Raw genomic sequence first — 27902 nt, forward strand, 5'->3', positions numbered from 1 at the left:
AAATCCCAGAAACTAAGAAAGGAAAGGCGCTCAGAAAGGGATCCAGCCTCCCAGGTGTGATCCAACAACACAGGGATGGGCAGAATCCGCACCTTCCTTGTTCCGGACACAGGTTGCCTGTTAATTTGGCCTCAGATCATGTTAACCTTCATGGAAGTCAGAACTCGTTACTGACTCACATGGGCCTTTGGGCCAGATAACAGGTTCAGACTTCGGTGTGCTTGTCTGGATACAGGGTTAACAGAGGAGTTAATAGCATGTGATGTCTTTTGTTGCCCCCCCCTCCCCGAGAAGAGGCCCCTAGCAAGCCCCCTCACCCCATCCCACCCCGGTGGACTTTGTGCAAAGGTCCTAGGAGGGGTGGGAAACAGGGTGATGCTTTGAATACGGGAGGTGAATGAGGTAGATCGTGGATGGAACAGGTGCTTTCCCGAGACTAGGCCAAATGGGGATTGGGTGGCAGGAAGGAGCGGCCTCCAGGCCCACGGTACTCTTCAGCAAGGAGGACCTGCTATCAGGAGCATTTGAACCCTTCTAGAGCAATATCCAAGAAACAAGGGTGGGTTCCAGGGCCGAACCCGAGCATGAAGCAGAAGGGATCCAACCTCACAGATAGTGAGAGAGCCAAGGCCTGGCCAACACGCCTGACTCCTGCCCCCCCGGGGACCCAGGAGTCCTGGATGATCCCAGAGGGAAGGGAGTGGGCCCAACAAGTGACTGAGCTTGACTTTCCAGCCACCCTACAGGACAGCAGAAAAAAACCTGACTCAGAAATAAAGGCACATGATATGGACTCCCAGGGTCATTGAAAAAATTCATACCCGCCATATCTGCTGTCACGCCATGGAGGACCTCCCCCTTCTGATGTCATGCAATTGATCTAGGGGACCCAAGGATATTTATACTTATCCATGCTAAATCTCTCCTTTGACCCATCAAAGCAGCCTTTTGATTTACAAGGATCCTAATGGTCAGCCATTTTATAAGCTCTTCCTCCGAAGTTTACAAAACCTGTGTCTTGGACTAATTCTAGTTGTTGACAACAGGTGTTGGACCAGCCAGGCCAAGGGCGGAAGGCAGGCTCACACGGGCTGCCTCAGGCCTCCTTGCCCGTTGGCATGATACCCTGACCAGCCCGCTCTCTCCCACGGCTTGTTCAGTGTCCCGGTCAGTTCCTCGGGCTAGACTGCTATCCATTCCGCATCTCTCTGCTTTGCTCCTAAGGACATATTATCAAATGCCTCGCTGAAACCCAAATGTACTCCATCTACTACACGTTCTCTGTCCATCAGCACAGGGACCCTATCAGGAAAAAAGAAAAATGAGTAGCCAAGGACAGGGGAGTGAGGTATTCTGGCCTGGCTGGCTCTAAGCAGTCCCTCGGGTCTCTCCTAAAGGCTCATCAAGTCTGGTCAAACCTCAGATTCATCGCCAAAGATCCAGTACCACACCCCCACCCCCACCGAATGTCCCAGCATTCCTGCGCTGGTCTGAGATTGACGAGTCCGAGTGCACAGTAAGACAAGAAGGAGGAAGAAAGCAAAGACGACTGAGAAACACTGTTTTTATTCACAAGTCTAAAGAAGACCTTTGTTGAATCAGGAGATATAATACAAATTATGGCGGCCTGCATATAAAATCTGGCACTAAATTGGGCCTTTTAGAAACATTTGTATATAAAAATATGCATGAAAATCTGTACTACAACACAGTGCAGAGGCTCACCAACACCTCCTGACGTGAGTGCTTCCAAAGGAGGGTCTGGTCTGGGGATGCAGGGAACTCGGGTCCTAGAGTCGCAGGAGGGAGACTTGTGTGAGAATGGCCTGCTCTTAACAGGGGCCACAAGAGCCTGGCTTTGAAGGCAGGACCCCTATGAGCACAATGCCATGGGCCCGGTGTGAAAGAAAAATGGTGCTGGGAAGAATGGCTGGAGAGGAGGGCCATCCTTCCTACTCTTGTTACTGGGCTCTGACCACTATTTGAGGATCTGGGGCTCTGTAGACAAAACACCCTTAACTTTGGAGGAAGGCCTGCAATTTCCAAATATGTTTTTTCCAAGGAAACTAACCAATTCTAACTCCAGGAGCCAAATCATAATTAGCCTGATTTGAACGGGTAAGAACCAGTTCTTGTCTTTTATGGTGGCTGAGACCATGAGATGCCAGTCAGAAAGGCTATTATCACAACAGAAAGTATAATGCTGATGGGCTCAATCTATTTCAGTCTTGGACCAAATGCAACTGAGTCACTCTCGCCCAGAAATTGTACTTTGCGGGCAGTGAAGTGAGAAGCAGCTCCGATCAGCACTGGAATTCCCCCATTCGGGGAGCAAATGATCTTTGCACAAGGCAGCGGAAGCCTTTGGGAGAAACGGGGTCAGTACTGCACATCTGTCTTCAATGAGCGAGACACAGTGCCCTCCCTGGCAGGGCCTGCCATCTGGCTGAACAGGGTCAGGACTGTGTCTATCGGCTTATTCGTTCAGGGATGAGCGACATCCCTGGTCTGCTCAGCCTGTGGCTCGGTGGAAAATGACAACTGTCTCCAACTCAGCTGCTACGCTGCTACCCAAATAGTGAGGCTCCATGGCTGGGAGATGTACAAATGGGAACCGGACAGAAACGGAGGGTGGGCACAGGGGAGCGAGAGGCAAGGTGATGGGTTGGGGGAGAAGCCACCCCCGGGGGCTTTAAGGAGTATATGATCCCTAGGATTTCAGGGCTCCTCATAGTTATTGAAAGGGCTGGAGTCCTTTCTGTCATTCCAGTAGATTCTACAAAGGGAAAACAGCAGCCCTACCGGTTTCTGTCCAAAAGCGGAGTGACTTTCTCAGCTGCCCCCAGGGTGGGGGTGGTTCCCTTCCCCAGCCCCCAGGATCCTGGCTGGCTGGCCGCAGGCTGATCTACCACTTCTCCGCTGGCCCTTAAGGGAAGGGAGAGATGAAGGGCCAAAGGGTCCGAATCACAATGAGGCAAAAAGCCGGCACCAAGGTCGGCTGTTAACAAGGGACTTTCCAAAGCAGTGTATTTCAGGCCCCAAGCGTTCAAGGTAAGACACAGATGCACCCCGGGTCACCAGGCCCCGGCACCAATTGCGGGCGCATCCTGGGAGACCCAGCAACCAGGACGACACTTCTGGCGGGTGAGCCGGGCAAGTGGGAGCCTCAGTGACTCTGGCTCTTCCAGGACCAGAGGCCACGCCTGCAGCTCCTGCACCGTCTCGGGGCCTTTTCATCTGCTTTAAAGTGACCTAACAGCACCCCCTAGTGGAAATCATCAATAAAACAAGGACAACACATCCCGTTCACCTTCTCACACTTGTGGTTTCCAGACTCACCATAAAACAGAGTGACACAAAAACAAAACCTTATCTTTAGAAAGATAATAATAAAAAAGGTGGGAGTTCAGAAGGCAACCTTAGGCCCCTCGCTGCAAACCACCCGCCCTCTTCAGATTCTCTGCCTTCCACAGAAACATTCCGAGACCAGGGGAAAGGGAGGGGGAGCGCCGGGTCCCCTTACAGTTTGGGCAGACTGCCCACGGGGGCCAGAATGATGCCGAAGACATAGAAGAGCCCCAGCAGGAGGTTGAGTTTGGCAGTCCTCTGGGGCAGTTTGTTGAAAGTCTGGCTTCGGAACTGTCTCTCCAGGGAGAAGGCCATGGGGATGGTGAGGAGGGGGAGGGCCAGGCTGATGCTGCAGTGTGTGGCCAGGATGCTGAAGATCAGGTAGGGCAGGAAGAGCAGCGTGTTGTAGAGCATGTAGGAGAGCGTGGGGCCGATGAGGATGGCCAGCGTGACGATGCCGGCCTCCCTGTCCGACTGCATGTCCCTGGTGTTGTTGGAATGGAGAATGGCCTCGGTGCTGAGGGCGAGAGGGATGGCGTAGACCAGTGGGAAGACCGCCAGGGACCCCACCTGGACGGCGTAGGCGAACATCACAGCCAGCGGGCCAAAGGTGATGAGGATGACCAGGTCTCCCAGAGCCACGTACTTGAATCCGATTCCTGCGGCCAGAAAACCCAGAGAGTTGGTATGAGATCGAGGGCTGGAAACCGAGGGGCTGTTCATCGGCTGGGAGCGGTGAGTTCTCGGACGGTAAGAACGGCCAGTCAGGGAGCTCCCTGCCCTCCGGTTTTGTCTCCAGTGACACAGAGGGGCAGAGAACACTCGTCTGTCAGCACCCACTTAGGCTTCACAGTCAAGTTTCCCCCCCTACTGTCGCCAGCAAAGCCCTGCCACAAAGACCGGAGGGCTCCCACTGCGCCTGGGATCCAACCAGAGAGCCCGTGAAGGCTCTGAGAGGCCTTACAATCCGGATCTTCGGCTTCTTCCCTTCACCGACCCCTGCAAGACATGGCTTCTGTCGGTCAGTCCCTCACAGGATACCCATCCCAGTCTCTTACTTTGCTGCCTCCTTCTTCCACAACCTCTGCGGGGCTCTGGTTTGGAAAGCCCTGCTCGGTGAAACCCAAACTCCACATAAAGAAACTTCCACCCACGTGACGAGTAACAGCTCAGACGACGAAGTTACAGCACGGCTTCCCCTCTCTGGTTCCCTTGAATTACAACTAAATCACCCCAAACTCCAACCCACCTCAAATCCCATCTAAACCACTTCATTCCGACCTGCCCAGTTCTCTCCAAAGATGCCACACTCCATCGGATCTCACTCCATCCCTGAATTCTGAGTCCTGGTCACCCTATTCGGGGAACACTGTGACACCCACTCTCAGGACCTCCCCTCCCTGGCCTTGCCCCGATCTCCATGGGCAGCCAGAGGGGGCCTTTGGAAACACTCATCGGACCATGCCCCTCCCCCAACATACACCTGAAAACCCTCAGCACAGGTCGTCCTCGGATCTTTCACCAGCTCCCCTCTGGGGCTGCCCTGCCTCCCTCTGGCCTCGCCTAGAGCTCCCCTCTCCCCCACTCATATTTCTGTCAGTTCCTCGGGGCCTTCGGACACCCCACCCCACCTTTGCCTGGCTAACTCCTACTCACCCTTCAAGATGTTAAAGCCCATTCCTCCAGGCAGCCTTTCCTCATCCCCTGAGCCACATCCAGTCCCCTTGCAACACATATGCTCCCAGAGGACCCAGATTTCCAGCTTTGTAAAATTCATCACACTTCTAATTACTCTGTCTCCATTCTTCCCTCAAACCCTAAGTTCCAGAGGGCAGGGCCTTGGGTCTGGTTTGTTCACAGCTCGCTCCCCAGTGCATGGCACCAAGGCTGAACCGAACACAGAGCTACAGTAACAAGCACCCGGAGTCTGGGGCCCAGGTGAAGAAGAACGTCTCACTCAGAGTGAGGCAGCACGGGGCGGCTGAGAGGTGGGCCCGGCATAGACCGCTACAGAAGTCTGGGAAACCTCCGGGTCTAACCAAGCTTCCAACTCATAGCCTCAAGATCAGGAGATAAAGAAAAGTACTGGGTCACCAACTGCACTTTAACCCGCCTAGAATGGTAAGGGAACATGGTCTGCAGAGGATGGAAAGTGAGGGCAGCCAGAGAACGGGATTCGACTCAAGATTCCCTTCACACGAGTAGCTGGGGTTCCGGTTGTTGTTTCTTTTCCAGCTTTATTGAAAGATAAGTGACACACAACACTTGGCACGTTCCTATACCGCACGATGACTACCACCAGATCATACACCGCATGATGACTACCACCAGAGCATCAGCCGACGCCTCTGTTTAGTCGGGGTGCTTTGGTGCTCAAGTGCCCACCCTTGCCTTGAAGCATCCCCAGGGAAGGGTCACAGCCACGGCCCCCGGAAGCCACCAACACTCAGCGAAGTCCTTCCGCACTCCCCAAGCAGCGCGGTGACAAATGATTTGGTTGTCTGAGGACATGCCCTCCAGGAGGAAGCTGTCTCGAGCAGAACCCTGGCTCCCGAAAGAACTGGGGGAGGAGTCAAGATGGCGGAGAAGTGGCAGCTGAGACGACATCGGGTAGCAGGAGATCAGCTAGATAGCTTATCTAACCATTGTGAACACCTACAAATCCAACGGGAAATCGAAGAGAAGAAGAGCAACAATTCTAGAAAGAGAAAATCGATCACTTTCTGAAAGGTAGGACCTGCAGAGAAGTGAATCCAAAGCGACGGGAAGATAGACCCCAGGGGGAGGGGCCGGCTCCCGGCAAGCGGCGGAGCAACGGAGCACAAAATCGGGACTTTTAAAAGTCCGCTCCACTGGGAGACATCGCTCCAGAGGCTAAACCGGGGGGAAACCCAGGTGGGGTCAGCGTAACCCCAGGTCCCGCGGGGTCACGGAAGGACCGGGGGTGTCTGAGGGCCGCGGAGCTCGCAGGTTTTGGAGCGGGGAAGCCAGCTACAGCGACAGAGCTGAGGACTGAGCTCTCAGCCCGGGGTTACCTTGTGCCGGTGGCAGGCTGGGTGGGCTCAGAGTGCGGCCAGAGGCCACGGAGACGGAAGCGACCGGGCGCTTTTCTCCAGGTTCCAGCAATTGACTGCTTTCCTCAAGGCGCGACCGCAGGCCAGGGAGGCGGGGCGGTTGGGCGCTTTTCTCTAAGGGCGCACTGAGGAGCGGAACCCCGAGCTCACGGCTCCTCCAGGCGGAGACTCGGAGGCCGCCATCTTCATTCCCGCCCTCCGGAACTCTACGGAAAGCGCTCAGGGAACAAAAGCTCCCGAAAGCAAACCCAAGCAGATTACTTAGCCCGGCCCCTGGCAAAGGTGGTGCAATTCCGCCTGCGGCAAAGACACTTGAGAATCACTACAACAGGCCCCTCCCCCAGAAGATCAACAAGAAACCCAGCCAAGACCAACTTCGCACACCAAGAACAGCAGAATTCCACAGCAGGAGAAAGCAAATCTTATCTGGACAAAATGACAAGGCGGAAAAACTCACCTCAAAAAAAGAACAAGAGGCCGTACCGAAGGCTGGAGACCTAATCAATACGGACATTGGTAACATGACAGATCTAGAGTTCAGAATGACAATTCTCAAGGTTCTAGCCGGGCTTGAAAAAGGCATAGAAGATATTAGAGAAACCCTCTCCGGAGAGATAAAAGCCCTTTCTGGAGAAATAAAAGAACTAAAATCTAACCAAGTTGAAATAAAAAAAGCTATTAATGAGGTGCAATCAAAAATGGAAGCTCTCACTGCTAGGATAAATGAGGCAGAAGAAAGAATTAGTGACATAGAAGACCAAATGGCAGAGAATAAAGAAGCTGAGCAAAAGAGAGACAAACAAATACTGGACCACAAGGAGAGAATTCGAGAGATAAGCGACACCACAAGACGACACAACATTAGAATAATTGGGATTCCAGAAGAAGAAGAAAGAGAGAGGGGAGCAGAAGGTATATTGGAGACAATTATTGGAGAGAATTTCCCTAATATGCCAAAGGGAACAAACATCAAAATCCAGGAGATGCTAAGAACGCCCCTCAAAATCAATAAAAATAGGTCCATACCTCGTCACCTGATAGTAAAACTTACAAGTCTTAGTGACAAAGAGAAAATCCTGAAAGCAGCCCGGGAAAAGAAGTCTGTATCATACAAGGGTAAAAACATTAGATTGGCAGCAGACCTATCCACAGAGACGTGGCAGGCCAGAAAGAACTGGCATGATATATTCAGGGCACTAAACAAGAAAAACATGCAGCCAAGAATACTATATCCGGCTAGGCTATCATTGAAAATAGAAGGAGAGATAAAGAGCTTCCAGGACAAACAAAAGCTGAAAGAATTTGCATACACCAAACCAGCTCTACAGGAAATATTGAAAGGGGTCCTCTAACCAAAGAGAGACCCTGAAAGTAGTAGATCAGAAAGAAACAGAGACAATATACAGTAACAGTCACCTTACAGGCAATACAATGGCACTAAATTCATATCTCTCAATAGTTACCCTGAATGTTAATGGGCTCAATGCCCCAATCAAAAGACACAGGGTATCAGAATGGATAAAAAAAACAAAACCCATCAATATGCTGCCTACAAGAAACTCATTTTAGACCCTAAGACACCTCCAGATTTAAAGTGAGGGGGTGGAAAACAATGTACCATGCTAATGGACATCAGAAGAAAGCTGGGGTGGAAATCCTTATATCAGATCAATTAGATTTTAAGCCAAAGACTATAATAAGAGATGACGAAGGACACTATATCATACTCAAAGGGTCTGTCCAACAAGAAGACCTAACAATCTTAAATATCTATGCCCCTAACATGGGAGCAGCCAACTATATAAACCAATTAATAACAAAATCAAAGAAATACATCGACAGTAATACAATAATAGCAGGGGACTTTAACACTCCCCTCACTGAAACGGACAGATCATCTAAGCAAAAGATCAACAAGGAAATAAAGGCCTTAAATGACACACTGGACCAGATGGACATCACAGATATCTTCAGAACATTCCATCCCAAAGCAACAGAATATACATTCTTCTCTAGTTCACATGGAACATTCTCCAGAATAGACCACATCCTGGGTCATAAATCAGGTCTCAATCGGTACCAAAAGATTGAGATCATTCCCTGCATATTTTCAGACCACAATGCTCTGAAGCTAGAACTCAATCACAAGAGGAAATTTGGAAAGAACGCAAATACATGGAGACTAAACAGCATCCTTCCAAAAAATGAATGGGTCAACCAGGAAATTAAAGAATTGAAAAAAATCATGGAAATAAACGATAATGAAAACACAACGGTTCAAAATCTGTGGGACACAACAAAGGCAGTCCTGAGAGGAAAATATATAGCGGTGCAAGCCTTTCTCAGAAACAAGAAAGGTCTCAAATACACAACCTAACCCTACACCTAAAGGAGCTGGAGAGAGAACAACAAAGAAAGCCTAAACCCAGCAGGGGAAGAGAAATCATAAAGATCAGAGCAGAAATCAATGAAATAGAAACTAAAAAAACAATAGAACAAATCAACAAAACTAGGAGCTGGTTCTTTGAAAGAATTAATAAGATTGACAAACCCCTGGCCAGACTTATCAAAAAGAAAAGAGAAAGGACGCAAATAAATAAAATCATGAATGAAAGAGGAGAGATCACAACCAACACCAAAGAAATACAAACAATTATAAGAACACACTACGAGCAACTCTACGCCAACAAATTTGACAATCTGGAAGAAATGGATACATTTCTAGAGACATATAAACTACCACAACTGAACCAGGAAAAAATAGATAACCTGAACAGACCCATAACCAGTAAGGAGATTGAAACAGTCATCAAAAATCTCCAAACAAACAAAAGTCCAGGACCAGACGGCTTCCCAGGGGAATTCTACCAAACATTTAAAGAAGAATTAATTCCTATTCTCCTGAAACTGTTCCAAAAAATAGAAATGGAAGGAAAACTTCCAAACTCATTCTATGAGGCCAGCATCACCTTGATCCCAAAACCAGACAAGGATCCCACCAAAAGAGAATTACAGACCCATATCCTTGATGAACACAGATGCGAAAATTCTCACCAAAATACTGGCCAATAGGATCCAACAGTACATTAAAAGGATTATTCACCACGACCAAGTGGGATTTATTCCAGGGCTGCAAGGTTGGTTCAACATCCGCAAATCCATCAATGTGATACAATACATTAATAAAAGAAAGAGTAAGAACCATATGATACTCTCAATAGATGCTGAAAAAGCATTTGACAAAGTGCAGCATCCCTTCCTGATTAAAACTCTTCAAAGTGTAGGGATAGAAGGCACATACCTCAATATTATCAAAGCCATCTATGAAAAACCCACCGCAAATACCATTCTCAATGGAGAAAAACTGAAAGCTTTTCCACTAAGGTCAGGAACACGGCAGGGATGTCCGTTATCACCACTGCTGTTCAACATAGTACTAGAAGTCCTAGCCTCAGCAATCAGACAACAAAAAGAAATTAAAGGCATCCAAATCGGCAAAGAAGAAGTCAAACTATCACTCTTTGCAGATGATATGATACTATATGTGGAAAACCCAAAAGGCTCCACTCCAAAACTGCTAGAACTTATACAGGAATTCAGTAAAGTGTCAGGATATAAAGTCAATGCACAGAAATCAGTCGCATTTCTTTACACTAACAACAAGACAGAAGAAAGAGAAATTGAGGAGTCAGTTCCATTTACAATCTCACCCAAAACCATAAGATATCTAGGAATAAATCTAATCAAAGAGGCAAAGAATCTGTACTCAGAAAACTATAAAGTACTCATGAAAGAAATTGAAGAAGACACAAAGAAATGGAAAAATATTCCATGCTCATGGATTGGAAGAACAAATATTGTGAAAATGTCTATTCTACCTAAAGCAATCTACACATTTAATGCAATCCTTATCAAAATCCCATCCATTTTTTTTAAAGAAATAGAACAAATAATCCTAAAATTTATATGAAACCAGAAAAGACCTCGAATAGCCAAAGGAATATTGAAAAAGAAACCCAAAGTCGGTGGCATCACAATTCCAGACTGCAAGCTCTATTACAAAGCTGTCATCATCAAGACAGTATGGTAGTGGCACAAAGACAGACATATAGATCAATGGAACAGAATAGAGAGCCCAGAAATAGACCCTCAACTCTATGGTCAACTAATCTTCGACAAAGCAGGAAAGAATATCCAATGGAAAAAAGACAGCCTCTTCAACAAATGCTGTTGGGAAAATTGGACAGCCACATGCAGAAAAATGAAATTGGACTATTTCCTTACACCACACACGAAAATAGACTCAAAATGGATGAAGGACCTCAATGTGAGAAAGGAATCTATCAAAATCCTTGAGGAGAATGCAGGCAGCAACCTCTTTGACCTCAACCACAGCAACTTCTTCCTAGGAACATCGCCAAAGGCAACAGAAGCAAGGGCAAAAATGAACTATTGGGATTTCATCAAGATCAAAAGCTTTTGCACAGCCAAGGAAACAGTTAACAAAACCAAAAGACAACTGACAGAATGGGAGAAGATATTTGCAAACGACATATCAGATAAAGGGCTAGTGTCCAAAATCTATAAAGAGCTTATCAAACTCAATACCCAAAGAACAAATAATCCAGTCAAGAAATGGGCAGAGGACATGAACAGACATTTCTGCAAAGAAGACATCCAGATGGCCAACAGACACATGAAAAAGTGCTCCACATCACTCGGCATCAGGGAAATACAAATCAAAACCACAATGAGATACCACCTCACACCAGTCAGAATGGCTAAAATTAACAAGTCAAGAAATGACAGATGTTGGCGAGGATGCGGAGAGAGGGGAACCCTCCTACACTGCTGGTGGGAATGCAAGCTGGTGCAACCACTCTGGAAAACAGTGTGGAGGTTCCTCAAAAAACTGAAAATAGAGCTACCGTACGACCCAGCAATTGCACTACTGGGTATATATCCTAAAGATACAAACGTGGTGCTCCGAAGGGGCACGTGCAGCCAAATGTTTATAGCAGCAATGTCCACAATAGCCAAACTGTGGAAAGAGCCTAGATGTCCATCAACAGATGAATGGATAAAGAAGATGTGGTATATATACACAATGGAATATTATGCAGCCATCAAAAGACATGAAATCTTGCCATTTGCGACGATGTGGATGGAACTAGAGGGTATCATGCTTAGCGAAACAGGTCAATCGGAGAAAGACAACTATCATATGATCTCTTTGATATGAGGAAGTGGAGATGCAATGCAGGGGGATTGGGGGGTGGTAGGAAAAGAAAAACTGAAAAGATGGGATTGAGAGGGAGACAAACCATAAAAGACTCAATCTCAAAAAACAGACTGAGGGTTGCTGGGGGGAGGGGGGACGGAAGAGGGTGGTGGGGAAATGGACATTGGGGAGGGTATGTGCTATGATGAGTGCTGTGAAATGTGTAAACCTGGCGATTCACAGACCTGTACCCCTGGGGATAAAAATACATTATATGTTTATTAAAATTAAAAAAAAAAAAAAGAACCCTGGCTCCCGCTATAAATTAGTAAATCGATGTCTCCTGCAGTACCTCACACACTGAGGGAACAACCCCCGCCTAGGGAAGGTGCCGGGCAGGGATACTCCCAGTGGGGACCCGGCAGGTTTCTCCTCCAGCTGCCCGTTCCTCTTTTGCTGACATTCCGAGCTCTCCCAGCAGACACCAGAGCTGTCACTACAGAAGAGAACACAAGAGCGCTCTTGCCTTGACATCTGGCTAGATTACCCATCTGGCTGGATCTCATAGATCACCCGGCAAAAAATGATGTGAGCAAAGCAAGGACACACCCCCACCCCGAACAGGTCCTGCACAGAAACCAACCACAAGCCCACTCAAGGGCTGAGAAAGGTCTGGTAACCTCCTGGAAGTTATCTGACAGGAGAAAATGATAGAGCCCTCAGGGAGGAAAGCTGCTTCTGGAGTATGGCCCAGGGCTCACAGGCTCCACCGGCTTCAAAATGTGGCCCACCTCTCCTTTGGGGCATTTCCACCCCTCCCAACACCACTTTCCAAATGAGCCAACACAGTGAAGGCCTGGGCGAGTTCTCGGCACAGCGGCCAGCATGAATTCATTAAAACATAAATCAGAAGGTTGGCAAGGCCACGGAGTGCCTGGAACTCTTACACGTTGCTGGTGGGAACACAGAACTGGTACAACGACTTCAGAAAACACGCTGGCAGCTTCCCATCAAGTTAAAACATTCATCTACCCTCTGACCCAGCACTTCCCACTCCGTGCTTTCGCCCCCGAATGACGAAAACAAATACCCACAGAAAGGCTTCGCCGGGAGTGTTCAGGCATAATAGCCAAAATACAGAAACAATCCAAAAGTCGCTGGACAGGAGAAAGGATAAGCAAATTGTGTCCGCACAATGGATCCTACTCAGCAATAAAAAGGGACTACTGACACCCATCACAACACGATGAGATCTCAAACTACCATGCAGAGCGAAGAAACCAGGCACAAGAATTCATAGGGAACGATTCCATTTACATAACATTCCAGACCAGACAAAACAATTTCTGTGAAAGAAACCAAACAGGGGTGGCCTCTGGATAGGGGAGGGGAGAGTGGGAATTGACGGGGAAGGAAGCTTTTGAGGGTGATGGAGATGTTCTGTATCAGGACAAGGTGTGGGCTTTAGGACTGTGTGCCTCTGCTGAAATTGATCAAACTCTAACACTTCAGATCTGTGCATTTCACCGTAGCCAATTGTATCAATAAAGGTCAATGTTTAACCCATAAATCAGATTATGTCATGACTCTGCTTGATGCATTTCAGTGTCTCCCCATTTGTTCGTTCAATGAATATTAAGTAGTAACCACATGCCAGGCAGTGTTCGGGCACCCTGGCTTTGGCAAAGAACGGAGACCCAAATCCCTAATCCCAGGGAGCTTCTAGTCTAAGTGGGAAGACAATTAACAAAGTCAGTACTTTAGATAGTGCATGAGAAGTAGTCTGTGCTGTGAAGGAAAATAAAGCAGAAAACAGCAATAGGGAAGGTATTGTGGGGGAAAACTCAGCGTGTGTGTGTGTGTGTGTGTGTGTGTGTGTGTGTGCGTGTGCATGCACACGCGCGCGCTTTTATTTTCAGCTGCTCCAAAAAAACTTTATTGTTTTGTAATTTTAAATAGGGTAGAAAGCAAGGCCTCACAAAACAGCTGGCAAGTGAGCAAATCGGTGGAGGAGGTTAGAAAGTGAATCAGGCAGATAGAGGGAGGAAGGGCTTGCCAAGCCAAAGAAAAGCATCTACAAAGGACCTGGGGCAGCAGCATGCCCTGACTGTACCAGAAACAGCCAGGAGGGCAGCGTGGCTGGCAACAAACTGTGTTTGCCTTCAAAATATACGCAGGGGGCGCCTGGGTGGCTCAGTGGGTTAAAGGCTCTGCCTCTGGCTCAGGTCATGATCCCAGGGTCCTGGGATGGAGCCCCACATCGGGCTCTCTGCTCCTCGGACAGCCTGCTACCTCCTCTCTCTCTGCCTGCCTCTCTGTCTACCTGTGATCCCTGTCTGTCAAATAAATAAATAAAATCTTTAAAAAATATATATGTATATATTCAGAATCTGACACCCTCTTCTCTTCTCTACCACCACCACCTGGATGCAGGCCGCCAAACTTCTCTTGCCTGGATTGTTCAGCCGCCTCCTGGTCTTCCTGCTTCAGTCCTTGCCCACCCTCCTTTATCCATTCTTTGAAAACCTTAAGGCCCACATAATCTTTGTGCTTCTCTGCCCTTCCCCCACATACTTTCCTTGCTTTACCTCCTTGTATTTACTCTCTCTCTCACTCATATAATGGACTCACACTGTTTCTCAAATTTTTGAGGAACACTCCTGCCTTAAGGTCTTTGGCAACTACCACTCTGAGATTTCAAACACCCTTCCTCTAGATACATGCTTAGCCAACTTCTTTCTATCTTTGCTTATATTACCTTTTTGAGGAGGCCTACCTTGATCAAACTGCTTCAAACAGCTATGTCCTCCTTCCTTGCTCTATTTATTTCATTTATTTTAAGATTTTATTTATTTGTCAGAGAGAGAGAGAGCACAAGCAGGCAGAGTGGCAGGCAGAGGCAGAGAGAGAAACAGGCTTCCCGCAGAGCAAGGAGCCCGATACGGGACTCGATCCCAGGACCCTGGGATCATGACCCGAGCCAAAGGCAGCCGCTTAACCGACTGAGCCACCCAGGCGTCCCCTTGCTCTTCTATTTTTTCCTTATAAGCACTAATCATGTTTTTATATACTATCATCAGGGTCCCAATTCATCCGGGCTCAGCAGGAACTCTCCTGATTTCCACACCTAAAGTCCAGAGTCCTGGGAGCTGTCTTAAGTTCTGAGCATACCAGGATGTTGGTGATCCTGAAAAGAATTTACTAGTTTTACTTTCTGTCTCTCCTCAAGATCTATAAATAACTTCCCCAAGGGCCCCTGCTCAGGACCTATGATTGCTGGGTTCACACAGAACAGTGCCTGGCACATAACAGGTACTCAAAAAGTAGGACTTGGGGGCACCTGGGTGGCTCAGTGGGTTAAGCCTCTGCCTTCGGCTCAGGTCGTGATTCCAGGGTCCTGGGATCGAGCCCCGCATGGGGTTCTCTGCTCAGTCAGGAGCCTGCTTCCCCCTCTCTCTTTCTGCCTGCCTCTCTGCCTACTTGCGACCTCTGTCAATTAAATAAATAAAATCTTTAAAAAAAAAAAAAGTAGGACTTGACCACCTGTCCATCACTACCTTAATAAGCTGTTGCAAGCAGTCACACAGCAAACTTGCTGAAAGTAATTAGCTGTGTGATGTTGAGCTCTTCAAATGTAATTCCACTGGAATTTGAAACGGTGGTGTTACAGGATACAACCAAAAAAAGAAACTAGACGGAAAAATTCCCATATATGTGATTCCCATATATGGACTAACATCCATAAACCAAGCCAGGATCTTCTCAACTCACTACTGTTCTCCAAAAATCCACATGGCCCATACATTGTAGATTTCACCTAAATGGCCTAACTCAAAAAAGAACCTTTGACACCTCTTCTCCAGCCCTTTAACTCCTATGCGAAGCAGAAGTTTCTAGTACATGCAGCCGGGAAACAGGCCAACTCTTACCTCCTGTGTAGAGAAAGGAGCCAGACAGGCCTCCAAAGTAGATGAGAGCCAAGTGCTCCAGTTTCAGAGGAGACAGGTAGTAGAGACAAGCCGCACAGACACAGCCCAAAGTGTAGAGGAAGACTCCAAACCGGACAACATCCTGGGGCTCCAAGATTCGGTCCACCAGGGTCCTGTCATCACTCTTTTTGTGGTCAATGCCCTTGGAAAAGTCATAGTAAGTGTTGACCAGATTGCCAGCCCCGTGCACGGCCAGCACAGCCACGGCACAACCCACCAGCAGCCTGGGATCCAGGACGCCCTGGGATCTGTAGGCTAGGGCACTGCCCAGGGCCACCGGCGTGAGTGAAGCACTGAAGCTCCAGGGCCGCAGGGCCAGCACGTAGGAAGCGCACTTCTGCCTCCAGGAGCGTTGGGGAAGCCTGTCCTGCTCCGGACAGTCGTTCCCCAGCGGGTCCCTGTCCCCGGACTTGGCCGTCTCTCCCGCCTGTATGTTAATCTCCCCTGGGACCTGTGAGGCCGCCATGGGAGCTACACGTGGCTGAAGTCAAAGTTAATAGTGAACACCCGCGAACAGCCACGGGGCGCGGGGCGGGGCGGCCAGACCTGACCTTCCTTCGGTTCCGCCCCGGGGCCGGGCTGGGGAGGCGGCGGGCCCCGGGGGTAGCACCGAACGGACCTGGCAGCCCACGAGGCCTGGCGGCACCGCCCAGACCTCCTGTCACCCGGGCGAAGCCTGTCTCTCGACCTCACTAAGGCCCGGGCTAGAGCCCGAGGACGAGCTGCCGCCACCCGCCCCAAGGTACTGGGGCCGCCATCTTGTGCGCCCGCCTCCGGAGGCCCGCCCGGAAACAGGGGCCGTCGCGCGGGCCGGGCCGAGGCGGGGGCGGGGCCTAGGGCTTGGGGGCGGGCTTGGGGGCGGGGGGCGGAGCTGACGGAAACCCTGAGGTCCAGCCCTTCGCTCATCGAAGATCCGAGCCCCGCAGCTGCCCCCAGACCCGCAGCATCACTTAGTATCCCAAGGACGACCCCGATTGCGTGTCGCTTTACGACTTACCTAGAGCTTCTACTTAACAAAATAGGACTCATTCATTTTTTTCATTCAACAAGCATTTACTGAGCACTTACTATGTCATACGCAGCAGTGAAAAAATGGACACAAATCAGAGAGCACATTGAGGACGATGAGAAAGGTATGATTACCTCCCACTTTTTAAATGGGAAACGAAGCTCTGAAATAGAAAATGGAGTCCAAGAAATTATTAGCTCTAGTAATAATCACAACAGCAATAATTCCCCTCTTTTATTGTGCAATTACCATTTGCCGTACACTGGCCTGCCTGCATCTTTATCCACAGTCTAGGTTACTACTCACCTACTCACAGCCGTCCTTCCCACTCTACCACGTGGCCAGCTATGTGTCTTCATTGCCTGCCTTCTGGAATCTTATGGTCCATATCTGTAGCTTGTTTCGGCTGGAGGGAGCCAAGTGTTAAATTTTTAGGAATTTTCTGAGCTGGTCATTGAGCACAGCCATTATTTAAAATTAAATTATACAAATTTATGAGATAAATTATATTACAAACAAAGGTAACAAAACTCATTACTTCCTAATTATTTTACTCCATTTTACCATTTATGTGCTTCAGATTGTTAACGTCTGTGGAAATATGATACGCTCCTCTCTTCCCAGCTTTTTCTTCAGTGACATCCATTGGTAGCTTGAAATCTGCCACAGTGGGAGTATTTATACCACACAGATCAGCAGATGCTTGTTAATTGTTTTGTTGATCATCTGGACTTAGGAAGTGACAGGGATAAGTTAACAATGCACATTAAACTTGAAAGTGTGTCAACTCTGTAGCCCTTACGTTGTGCATAGCAGCAGACATAAAAGAAAATATCAACCAACATCCATATCAGAACTACATCGGTCAGTTGCAGCCTAGAGAGGCTATGCAATATCCGCCCCCCCCCTAAAAGCATACTGTTAGAATCGATTTGCCACATGGAATTTGCAATAAAAACCAGGTGCATTTTATTATTATTTATAAGTGATATGCTATACCTCATTTACATGGTGAAAGTTACAATACACATATACGTACCTGGGACAGACGACATAATTCTGGTGCCCAGTGCAAAATAAAAACATGCAGCCCCTTGTTTAAAAGTCGTTAAGAATTTCAAGACAGAGCAATATGGCCTCACACAGCCATGAAGCCAGCCCCGTACCTACATACGTGTCCCCTCCCTTGTTGACCAGCACATTCTCGCGAGCTGGCTAGACCCAAGTGTCCTACGCTGCCAAACTGGACAAAAGGAAGACGCAGATATTTCAAAATCCTGGCTCCATCACTCATCAATTCTATGATCCAGTCCCTCTCTATGTCTGTTTACTCAAGTATGAAGTGGAAACACTACAACCTGTCTCACAGAAGTGTTCAGGCATAAGTGATAGCATTTATCGACTGTTCACATGTGTCAGAGAGTGTTTTAGGTCCTTAATGAGTATTAGCATTTAACCCCGCAACACTGCCTATAGAGGTAAACACATTAGAATTCCTTCAGTTTTATGATAAAGAAATAGGTACGAAGAGATTAAGACCTGGTTGTATAGCTAGTAAGTGTTGGAGCAAAGTTTCAGATTCAGTTACGCTCCAATTTGCTTTTAACTGCTCCTTGATAATATCCACCAAAATGCCTAATATTGTAAGTGCTCAATAAATATTCTCTATTATTTAACATAAGAAAGTTCTTTGTAAACTGAAAATAGACCTATAAATGCATTGCTTACTATTGCTATAAAAACATCTTTGATCATTAATTAGAAAACGGGGCCTGGGGCAACAAGGTGGCTCAGTCAGGTAAGTGTCTGCTGTCAGCTCAGGTCATGATCCCAGGGTCTTGGAATTGAGCCCAGCATGGGGCTCCCTGCTCCACAGGGAGCCTGCTTCTCCCCCTCTCTCTGCCTGCCACTCCCCTTACTCGTGTACCCCCCATCAAATAAATAAATAAAATTAAAAAAAAAAAAAGAGGGTCGCCTGGATGGCTCAGTGGGTTAAAGCCTCTGCCTTTGGCTCGGGTCATGATCCCAGGGTCCTGGCATCAAGCCCCTCATCAGGCTCTCTGCTCAGTGGGGAGCCTGCTTCCCCCTCTCTCTCTGCCTGCCTCTCTGCCTGCTTGTGATTTCTGTCTGTCAAATAAATAAAATCTTCAAAAAAAAAAAAAGAAAAAGAAAGAAAACAGGGTCTTATGTCTCAGGGTGATAAAAATATTATATATTGCCTGTGGAAATGAAAATTAGTATCTCCTTTATAGAGATCAAGTTGATGTCGTCCATCAACTACACATGCATTTATCCTGACCCTGTAATTCCATTTCTGAGTGTTTATTTGGTGTAGCTGCCAGGGGAAAAAATTACATACGTACAAAGACATTCACCGCTACATCATTAATGACAGCAAGAATTTGGAAACAACACACGTATCCATCAACAGAGGACTGGAAAAATAAATGATGGTATATCCATGTGATGGGATTCTATGCAGCTGTAACAACAACAAAAGAATAAGCTAGCTTTCCATATATTAAGAAAGACCTCCAAGATCTACTAAATTTTTTTAAAAGATGTTATTTATTTATTCATTTTAGAGAGAGAGAATGTGGGGGGGAGGAGTAGAAGGAGAGGGACAAGCAGACTCCATGCTGAGCACTGAGCCCTGCTCGCGGCTTGATCCCACGATGCCAAGACCCCAAGACCATGACCCAAGCACAAATCAAGAGTAGGATGCTCAATGAACTGAGCTGCCCAGGTGCCCCAAGATCTACTAAAATTTTTTAAAGTCCGAAACAGTGTAGGTAGTAATGAAAGGGGAAATAAGAATATGCATTTATACTGGTTTATATTTACATAGAAAACTCTAGGGATACATAAGAACTAAGAAAAGAGTGAGAGGCCAGGAGTGGAGCGAGACCTTTCATGATAAATATTATTTATTTTGGATTTGAACAGTGAACGCATTATATATTTTAAAGGTTTGATGATTAAATATAGAGATGTTGAACACAAGTGGAAAATATGAAATTCAGAGGGACAATTATTTCAGAGAATAAGTAGTACAATGAAAAGATTCTAAACCTAAAGGTAGTAACCATGAATGAAATTAAAAAAAGAATCTGCCAAAGCGTTTTTTTTTTTTAAGATTTTATTTATTTATTTGACAGAGAGAGACACAGTGAGAGAGGGAACACAGGCAGGGGAGTGGGAGAGGGAGAAGCAGGCTTCCTGCTGAGCAGGGAGCCTGGTGTGGAGCTTGATCCCAGGACCCCGGGATCATGACCTGAGCCAGTGGCAAATGTTTAACGCCTGAGCCACCCAGGCGCCCCTGCCAAAGCATTTTGTTAGCCACAGAATATTGCCAAACCTTTTTAATTTGGCACTTTAGAACTTCTGGAAACTTACATATCTTCAAGATACTTCTTTGTATTACACAAGTAGTTGATGGTAACATATAAAGGAAAAAGGATACCTTCTCCGTATTGTATTATGTCTTAGTTGTATATTACCTAATGTGACTATAGACACCTAAGGAATATATAAATGTTTTATAAAGGGGTATATTATACTAATATTGTTGTATAACTTGTATTTTTTTTAACAAACTGTGAACCCTTTTCCTTCTCAGCAAATATTAATCTACATTACCATAATTAATGGCTCCATACGTTTTCCTTAATATGAATGCATCATATTTTATTTAATCAGACCCCTATTGGAAGCCATTGAGGAATTTTTGTTATTATAATAACCATGGCCAAAAAAAATAGAGAGAGAGAGAGAGAGAGAGAGAGATGTAGTCAAATTCCATTTTTGCTATTGTTTGAAAGAATGTTTTTATTCTATTCTATTCTATTTTATTTTATTTTATTTATTTTTTAAGTAAGCTTTACTAGCTCTACGCCCAAGGCTTGAACTGAGCACCAGAGACCAAGAGTCCCATGCTCCACCAACTGACTCAGCCAGGTGTCCCTGGAAGGATGATTTTAAATGATGTTATTTGGAAATTATTTATTTGGGAGAAGGTCATTTAGCTAAAACTTGGTTATGGTCTCCCGCGAAAGATCTTGTGAACCAGGTAATTTTGGAAAACTGGGAAATTCTAACTAAAACGGTTTAAGATGCATACTGCATTTAACAAAAGAGAAATCACGGGGGCATGAGTAGCACCAGTCGGAAAGTTCTAGGTCTGTGCTCCGGTAAGCACAGGGCACAGACGTCGCTCACACTCCGGTTAAAGCGGGCAGGACGCACAGCCTCTGAGTCCCATTCCACGGTACCCGCACCGCGGGCTACACGCCGCCACAGCGTAGATGCAGAGGGGACTGACAGTAGCGATGCACCGGATGTGCGCGTGGAAGTGATTGAAATCAACCCAAGACCCATTGGTTCTCCCTCATTGACGTAAGCCTCCTTTCGCTGGCCACTGGCCGCGTGGTTTGTCTATTTGAACAGTTCCCGCCCCCTAAAGAAGCCGGGTCCCTAAGCCTCACTTCTCCTTCATTTCTATTGGTCTGCGTTCCAGTCCATCTTCTTCTTAAGCCTGCCGATTGGTCCTCTGAGCTGGGGGCCCACCCTGCCTCCCGCCCGGCTTAGAGGACAGCGGGGAAGGCGGGTGGTGGGGCCGGGGGCCTGAAGCGGCGATACCCTCGCTGGTGGCGGCAGCTGAGGCCTCAGCCGAGGCCGCGCGGTGAGTCTGGGGCCTGGCACCGACCCCTCCAAGGCGGAGGAGTGTCCAGACCCAGGGTCAGCCTGGTCCGTGGTGGGGGTGGGGGGAGCGGGAAGTCGCCCGTCTGGGACGTGGGGTCCTCTCCGTACCGGCCCCACGGGCTTGGGCGCTGTCAGAGCCCTTGACCCCCGCCCGGCGAGGCAGCACCCACTTCCTCCCGGATCCCCAGGAGACCCCCGGGCCTTTCAGACAGCCGTGCGTCCCTGGCGCCGCGAAGGCCGGCCCATCAGCCCCGGTACTGCCGGGGCGCCTTTGGGTCTCCATGCCCCGCAGTCGCGCCTTCTTCCTAGGCACCTACAGACTGACCGCAGAGAGGGGCAGTGTCATTGTGTGCCCCTCGGTCTGCCCCCTGGGGACCTCTCAAGGACCCAGTCCCCGGACCTGAGCTGGGTTCCATCCTTGGGTTTCATCCTCTCTGCCCTCCCCGCCCCCATCCCCCGTTTCAGCCACCCCAACTTTAACTTCAGCAAGCCCTCACCAAGACTCTTGGGCTGTTTGACTTCCAGTACCTTCATTGATTTGTTCCTGGAGCACGTGGGTCTCAGACCCTGTGAAGGAAGACACTCTAGTTCTTTCCTGAGAAAGAGAATTCCTCGCCAGCCTCCCTCCCCGTCATCGCAGACCTGCGGGCACACACCCCATAGTCAGTTTTCTCATCAGGGATCCTTCAGTTTCCTCTCCCCTGAAGGATGACGTTTCCTTCGGCAGTCTTCTTTTTCGGCATTGGAGCATTTAATAGCTTTACAAAACCAGTTATAACCTGGGGTCTTTTTTTTTCCCCTGTGCATCTCACAAATACTCGCAAAAATAAGAATTTTGACAATTTGATTTTCTAATATAATCTGGACATCCCTAGGTTAGGTATATATGGTACTCCCATGGCAGTCTGGGCTGAGCCCTATTTTGGCCACTTTCCCCCTAGATTGTAGGTTCAGTGAGGGAAGGGATAGTCCCTAACTGAGGAATGAATATGTGATCTCAGGAACCAGTTAGTCTCTTAGCTCAAGTACTACAATTCCAAGTACATGTATTTTATGGAACCGCCCTGTCCAACACAATCACCACCAGCCACAGGTGGCTTAGAGCGCTTGAAATGTGACTAGTCCACATGGAGATTGCCACATGGGCAGTGGATTTTGGAGACTTAGTACAAAAAGAGAATGGAAACTGTATCAATACTTTTTATGTTGATGACATGTTGAAATGATATTTTGGATGTATTGGGTTTTAAAAAATGTATTAATTTCTCCTGTTCCTTTTTACCTTTTTTGATACGGCTACCAGGGAATGTCAAATTACATTTGTGGCTTGTATGGTATTTCTAGTGGCCAGTGCTGCTATAGAACAATCAATGTCCCTCTTTAAAGTGAACGCCTTGAGGAAAGGAACAGTCTTAGGCTTGTTTTATTCTCTTTACCTCCCCAGCTCTAGTGCCTGGCCCTGGGCCCTGTCAGTAGTAGTCATAGTGATAATAATAGCTAACAATTACTAAGCACTCACTGTGTGCCTGGCACTGTTCCAAGCACTTGTTAACATTTATTAACTCGTTTAACCCTCACATCAGCGCTATGAGTTAGGTAATGTTACCCTGCTGCAGGTGAGGAAACTGGGACATTTTAAGTATTTTCCTCAAGAATATAATTTTGATACGATTTTTTTAGGTTTTATTTATTTATTAGAGAGAGAGCACAAGAGGCGGCAGGGGGCAGGCAAAGGGAGAGGGAGAAGCAGATTCCCCCCTGAGCAAGGAGCCTGATGCGGGGGCTCGATCCCAGGACCCTGGGATCATGACCTGAGCCGAAGGCACATGCTTCACCGACTGGGCCTCCCAGGCGCCCTGTAATTTTGGACTGGATTTGAACCCAGGTAGTCTGGCTCCACAGCCCACAGTTTGACCTTGTCTGCTACGCCACCCGTTTTTTGTTGTTGTTGTTTTTTTTAAGATCTTATTTATTTATTTGACAGAGAGAGAGAGAGAGAGAGAGGGAAGCAGGCTCCCCGCCAAGCAGAGAGCCCAATGCGGGGCTCGATCCCAGGACCCTGAGATCATGACCTGAGGCCAAGGCAGAGGCTTAACCCACGGAGCCACCCAGGGTACCCTATGCGGCCTGTTTTAAATGCCAGTCACTGTTGACTAAATCAAGGCTTTCTGTACGTTCCTTGGTGAGGTCTCCCAGCCTTTTTAGGATCCCCTTCCCGACCTGAGAGGGGTGGAGACCTGTACTGAGGAGCTCCGGCTGTAAAGAAATAAACTCATCACCGTGGTTTGTGATGCAGAGCATTCAAGGAAGTTTCTCTCCAAAGAACCTCAGGCCAAGATGCTGGGAACCGGACCCGCTGCCGCCACCGCAGCCACCACCACGTCTAGCAACGTGAGCGTCCTGCAGCAGTTTGCCAGTGGCCTGAAGAGCCGGAATGAGGAGACCAGGGCCAAAGCCGCCAAGGAGCTCCAGCACTATGTGACCATGGAGCTTCGAGAGGTTGGGGCTTCTGTGATTCGTCCTGGGGTGTTTGGTCCAAATGTACCAGCAGTGGTGTAGACTCCTTTTGACAGCTCAGGGAGGGTTTGGAACATGAAGGCCTCTAATAATCCCTCCTGTCTGTAGAATGCCCAGGTTCCTTTGCAGCGGCTGGACGGTTCTATGGCACGTCCTGTGTTGCGATGGCATTCAGGAGTCAGTGTGGAGTCAGCTGTTTCTTTTCTTTTGTTTGTTTTTGTTTTTCTTTTTCCCACCATATTCAGACCTTCAGTTCCTTCCATCTGATAGCAGTGGTTGGGATGGGTTTAGAGAGTTGGTAGCCTGGGGCTTTCTAGAGAGTCAGCCCAAGAGACGTCGTCAGGACCGTGTCTTGTTCGTCCTTGGAACGCTGGGTTGTCGCCTGCTCGACAAGTGTTTGTCCCATAAACAGATGCCACAGTTTACAACTGTGAAAGTGGGCAGCAGCTTTGTCCTCTTTGGGTTGAGCTGTGCCCGCCGGCTGCTGCTCAGTCCCCCCCCCCCCCCGGAAGCCGCCCCCCTCCCCCACCCCTGCCCCAGCTTCAGGGCGTCAGCGGAAGCTGTTCTGAGTACACCTTCCTTTGCAGATGAGTCAGGAGGAGTCAACTCGTTTCTATGATCAGCTGAACCATCACATTTTTGAACTGGTTTCCAGCTCAGATGCCAATGAGAGGAAAGGTGGCATCTTGGCCATAGGTAAGGACGGAGTCTCTGGTGAGAGTAACAGCTGGGAATAAAGGGTGGTTCACCTTTGTGTCCACTGCACCTGTGTCTGCTGCATACTGATGCCTCGTTCTTATCTATTTAAGGAATTTTTAAGGAGTCTTGTGGCTTTCAGTGTACTTATTCCGGTATGAATTCTAGCAGCATGGGCAGAGCTGGTATTTTCAGATACAGAGTCTGAGACCTGTGGCACAGCTTTTCTAGGGCCAGATAGTGGCCTCGCTGAGACTAGAAGCCACCTTCCCTTCTGTCACCCCACGTTGCTTGTCGCAGGCTCTGGTGTCCCCCTAGAGCAGTTTGGCGTAGCAGGGCTCACGAATGGAAGGGAGAGGTGGGGAACGGATGAAAAGCATGTCGTTCGCAAATCCCAGGGACTGGTTTGGTGGATTCCTATTCATTCTCAGTTCGTTCTCTTTTTCTTCTTGGGAAAATAAATTATCTGTACTAAAATGAGGTTATTTTGCTTTAGGTAGGTAGTTCTGGCACAAGTATCAAGTCTGTTGCTTTAAAATGAAAATTGTCTGCATCCTTCCCATCTGCAAGTTGCATTCTGTGCTCAAAGTAGAAGGAGGAGGTCACTTGCCAGCCTTCCTTTCGGGCAGCCCGCTGTCCGGGATCGGATGCGCCCTTCCTCACCCTTTGCCTTCCTCTCTTTCCCAGCCAGCCTCATAGGAGTGGAAGGTGGGAATGCCACTCGGATCGGCAGATTCGCTAACTATCTTCGGAACCTCCTCCCCTCGAATGACCCAGTTGTCATGGAGATGGCATCCAAGGCCATTGGCCGCCTCGCCATGGCGGGTGACACTTTTACGGCTGAGTATGTGGAGTTTGAGGTGAAGCGAGCCTTGGAGTGGCTGGGCGCTGACCGCAATGAGGGCCGGAGACACGCCGCTGTGAGTGCCTGAGGGGAGGGGTCCCCCACACAACGTGCTCAGGTCCCTGAAAGGCAGACAGTGAGGGAACGTTCCAGGCAAAGCCACTGTGCTTCTCAGGGTCCTTCAGTTCTGTCCCGAATCCCTTTCTCTTTTTGCCCTGAGCTCCATATCTGAAGACAAAACTTAGAGTTCTCTTTGGTTGCTGGAGAGGCAGCCCTAAGTGCATCGCATGCCTTGACCTCTAATCTTCTAGAAGCTACATCGCCTCCTAAGCAGAAGGCACCCCTCAGCCATAGGCAAGAGAAGAAGCCACAAGCCAAAAGGTTTCCAAAGCACCAGACAACTGTCTGTGTGATCCTGCCAGTGTCTGTCAAGGTCCCTGTGCTGTACCCTGGGAGTACGGAGGGACTAAGAGTGGGGGAGGAGCAGGGGCAGTAGGGGGTTCACCTCCCCCGCTGGGAGCAGTGGCCTGCCTCCTTTCAGGCTTTTCTTGTCTTATTTATTTGTTTGTTTGTTTAAATTTATTTATTTGAGAGAGAGAGAGAGAGCACGAGCGTGTGTGTGAGTGCGGGGAGGGGCGGAGGGAGAGGGAGAGAAAGTCTCAAGCAGATTCCCCGCTGAGCATGAACCTGAGGCGGGACTCAGTCTCGGGACCCTGAGATCACAACCTGAGCAGCTGGCCAACTGCACCACTCAGGTGCCCCTCTTGTTTGTTTTTTAGGCATTTATTGGTTGGTTAGTACCTGGCCCAGACTTCCTTTCTCCCCACTGGCTACTCTGCATTGGGGGAGGGGGAGCCTCTTTTCCTCCTCTCGTGGTGTATCTCCACTTCTTTTTATTTATTTTTTTTTTGTAAGTAGGCTCCATGCCCATTGTGGAGCCCAACGTGGGACTTGAACCCACAACTAAGAGATCAAGACCTGAGCTGAGATCAAGAGTTGGACACTTAACTGACTGAGCCAACTAGGTGCCCTGACATTCCCACTGCTTTTTGAGGCTCGTCCCTGAAAAAGGCTGGTTTGGAGGAGCAGACTTTTAAGCTGTGAGATGAGGAAGAGTCTGTCCTTAAGCGAGCGGATCGGGGAGGGGGCAGTGCCTAAGTAGCTCAGTCAGTTAAGCATCTGTCTTCAGCTCAGGTCATGATCCCAGGGTCTTTGGGTCGAGTACCGCATCGGGCTCCCTGCTCAGCGGGGAGCCTGCTTCTCCCTATCCCTCTGCAGCTCCCCCTGCTTTTGCTCTCCCTTAAATAAATAAATAAAATCTTAAAAAAAAGAGAGAGGGAATTTGGGAATGAATGTGGTAGGGATCAAAGCATCATTTGGATCCTTTCCGGTCGGCTCCCTCTTTAGGAGCCAGCCCCACAAGGGGGGATCCTGGTACTGGGTGAGGGACAGACACATGGAGCCAGGTTCAAGTCCATTTTGTCCTTCCTGACTCTGAAACTTGGAGCAGCCTCTGACCTTCAGTTTCTTCCACTGTCAGATGAACATAATAGCAAGATTAAATATCAAACGGTATTATTAGTTCATTCAGTGAATGCTTATTGAATAATGCTGTGTTCCAAGGATGGTTTTAGGCTATCAGTGGGGCAAAATGCAAAATATAAAACACATCTACCTTTCACATTTTATGCTCTAACATGACAAGCATCCTGGGTTTGTAAACACCCTAGTGTAACGAACACTGAGCTGAGATGTTTGATCAATTTTACTTTTACTCCTAGATCCCCAGAGATTCCTAGCTGGGAGGGGGGACAAGTTTGCTGTCTTTCTGATGCATATACATGCTCCAGGATGACAAGAGGCCATATCGTGATAGAACCCAACTGTCTGATACAGATGAGAGTCCTCTGTGTGCTTTTCTCTCCCAGGTTCTGGTTCTCCGTGAGCTGGCCGTCAGCGTCCCCACCTTCTTCTTCCAGCAAGTGCAGCCCTTCTTTGACAACATTTTTGTGGCCGTGTGGGATCCCAAACAGGCCATCCGAGAGGGAGCCGTAGCCGCCCTTCGTGCCTGTTTGATTCTCACCACCCAGCGTGAGCCAAAGGAGATGCAGAAGCCTCAGTGGTACCGGGTGAGCACGTGGCCATCCCACCCCCTGCAGAATACGTGTACGTACAGCATTGTCTGGCCCAAAGGGCTGCCATGGGGCCTTGCCACAGAGCAGGCGTCACATTTGCATGGGTCTCCAATGATTTCGTAAGCTCAGTACGAATCAATAGTTAATTCATTGGATTTCACTAGAGCAAAGATCTGTTGGTAGCCACGCCATTATTTTATGTATCACTAAGAATGAAAATGTGATCCAGTTAAACTGTGACTCACTGTCTTCTTTTCAACACTTATAAGAGCTCTCTTCTTAGAGCTCTTAAATTATAGAAAAATGGGTATCTGAGAAGCAGCAACATACAATGATACTTAGAAAGGGCTGGTTTTCTCTCCTCCAGC

The 27902-nt window shown here is 48.2% G+C and overlaps 2 protein-coding genes across 2 annotated transcripts in view; one reads left to right on the forward strand and one right to left on the reverse strand.

Annotated features, from left to right (window-relative positions):
- Window positions 1-1550: 1550 nt before the first annotated feature.
- Window positions 1551-16415, reverse strand: UBIAD1 (UbiA prenyltransferase domain containing 1). The gene is made up of 2 exons (XM_080802494.1): window positions 15573-16415; window positions 1551-4007 (listed from the first exon to the last, which is right to left on the reverse strand). The coding sequence occupies exons 1-2, from the start codon at window positions 16096-16098 to the stop codon at window positions 3520-3522; spliced, it is 1014 nt and encodes a 337-aa protein (XP_080658620.1). The 5' UTR covers window positions 16099-16415; the 3' UTR covers window positions 1551-3519.
- A 4802-nt stretch (window positions 16416-21217) lies between these two features.
- Window positions 21218-27902, forward strand: part of MTOR (mechanistic target of rapamycin kinase) — a 123692-nt gene continuing 117007 nt past the window's right edge. Inside the window, exons 1-5 of the mRNA XM_080802636.1 lie at window positions 21218-21322; window positions 23666-23841; window positions 24447-24555; window positions 25243-25475; window positions 27328-27528. Of these exons, the coding sequence (XP_080658762.1) occupies window positions 23680-23841; window positions 24447-24555; window positions 25243-25475; window positions 27328-27528 (705 nt within the window). The 5' untranslated portion in view covers window positions 21218-21322; window positions 23666-23679. The remainder of the gene's footprint in view (window positions 21323-23665; window positions 23842-24446; window positions 24556-25242; window positions 25476-27327; window positions 27529-27902) is intronic.

The sequence above is a fragment of the Martes martes genome (assembly GCF_963455335.1).
Source record: "Martes martes genome assembly, chromosome: 4".
Taxonomy (NCBI): domain Eukaryota; kingdom Metazoa; phylum Chordata; class Mammalia; order Carnivora; family Mustelidae; genus Martes; species Martes martes.

What these genes read in the sequence shown, in the direction of transcription:
- UBIAD1 (XM_080802494.1), bottom strand. Translation starts at nt 16,098, where the DNA reads ATGGCGGCCTCACAGGTCCCAGGGGAGATTAACATACAGGCGGGAGAG. An exon ending in CTCCTTTCTCTACACAGGAG is followed by an intron (nt 4,008 to 15,572) that starts GTAAGAGTTGGC and finishes TTCTGGCCGCAG; the next exon opens with GAATCGGATTCAAGTACGTG.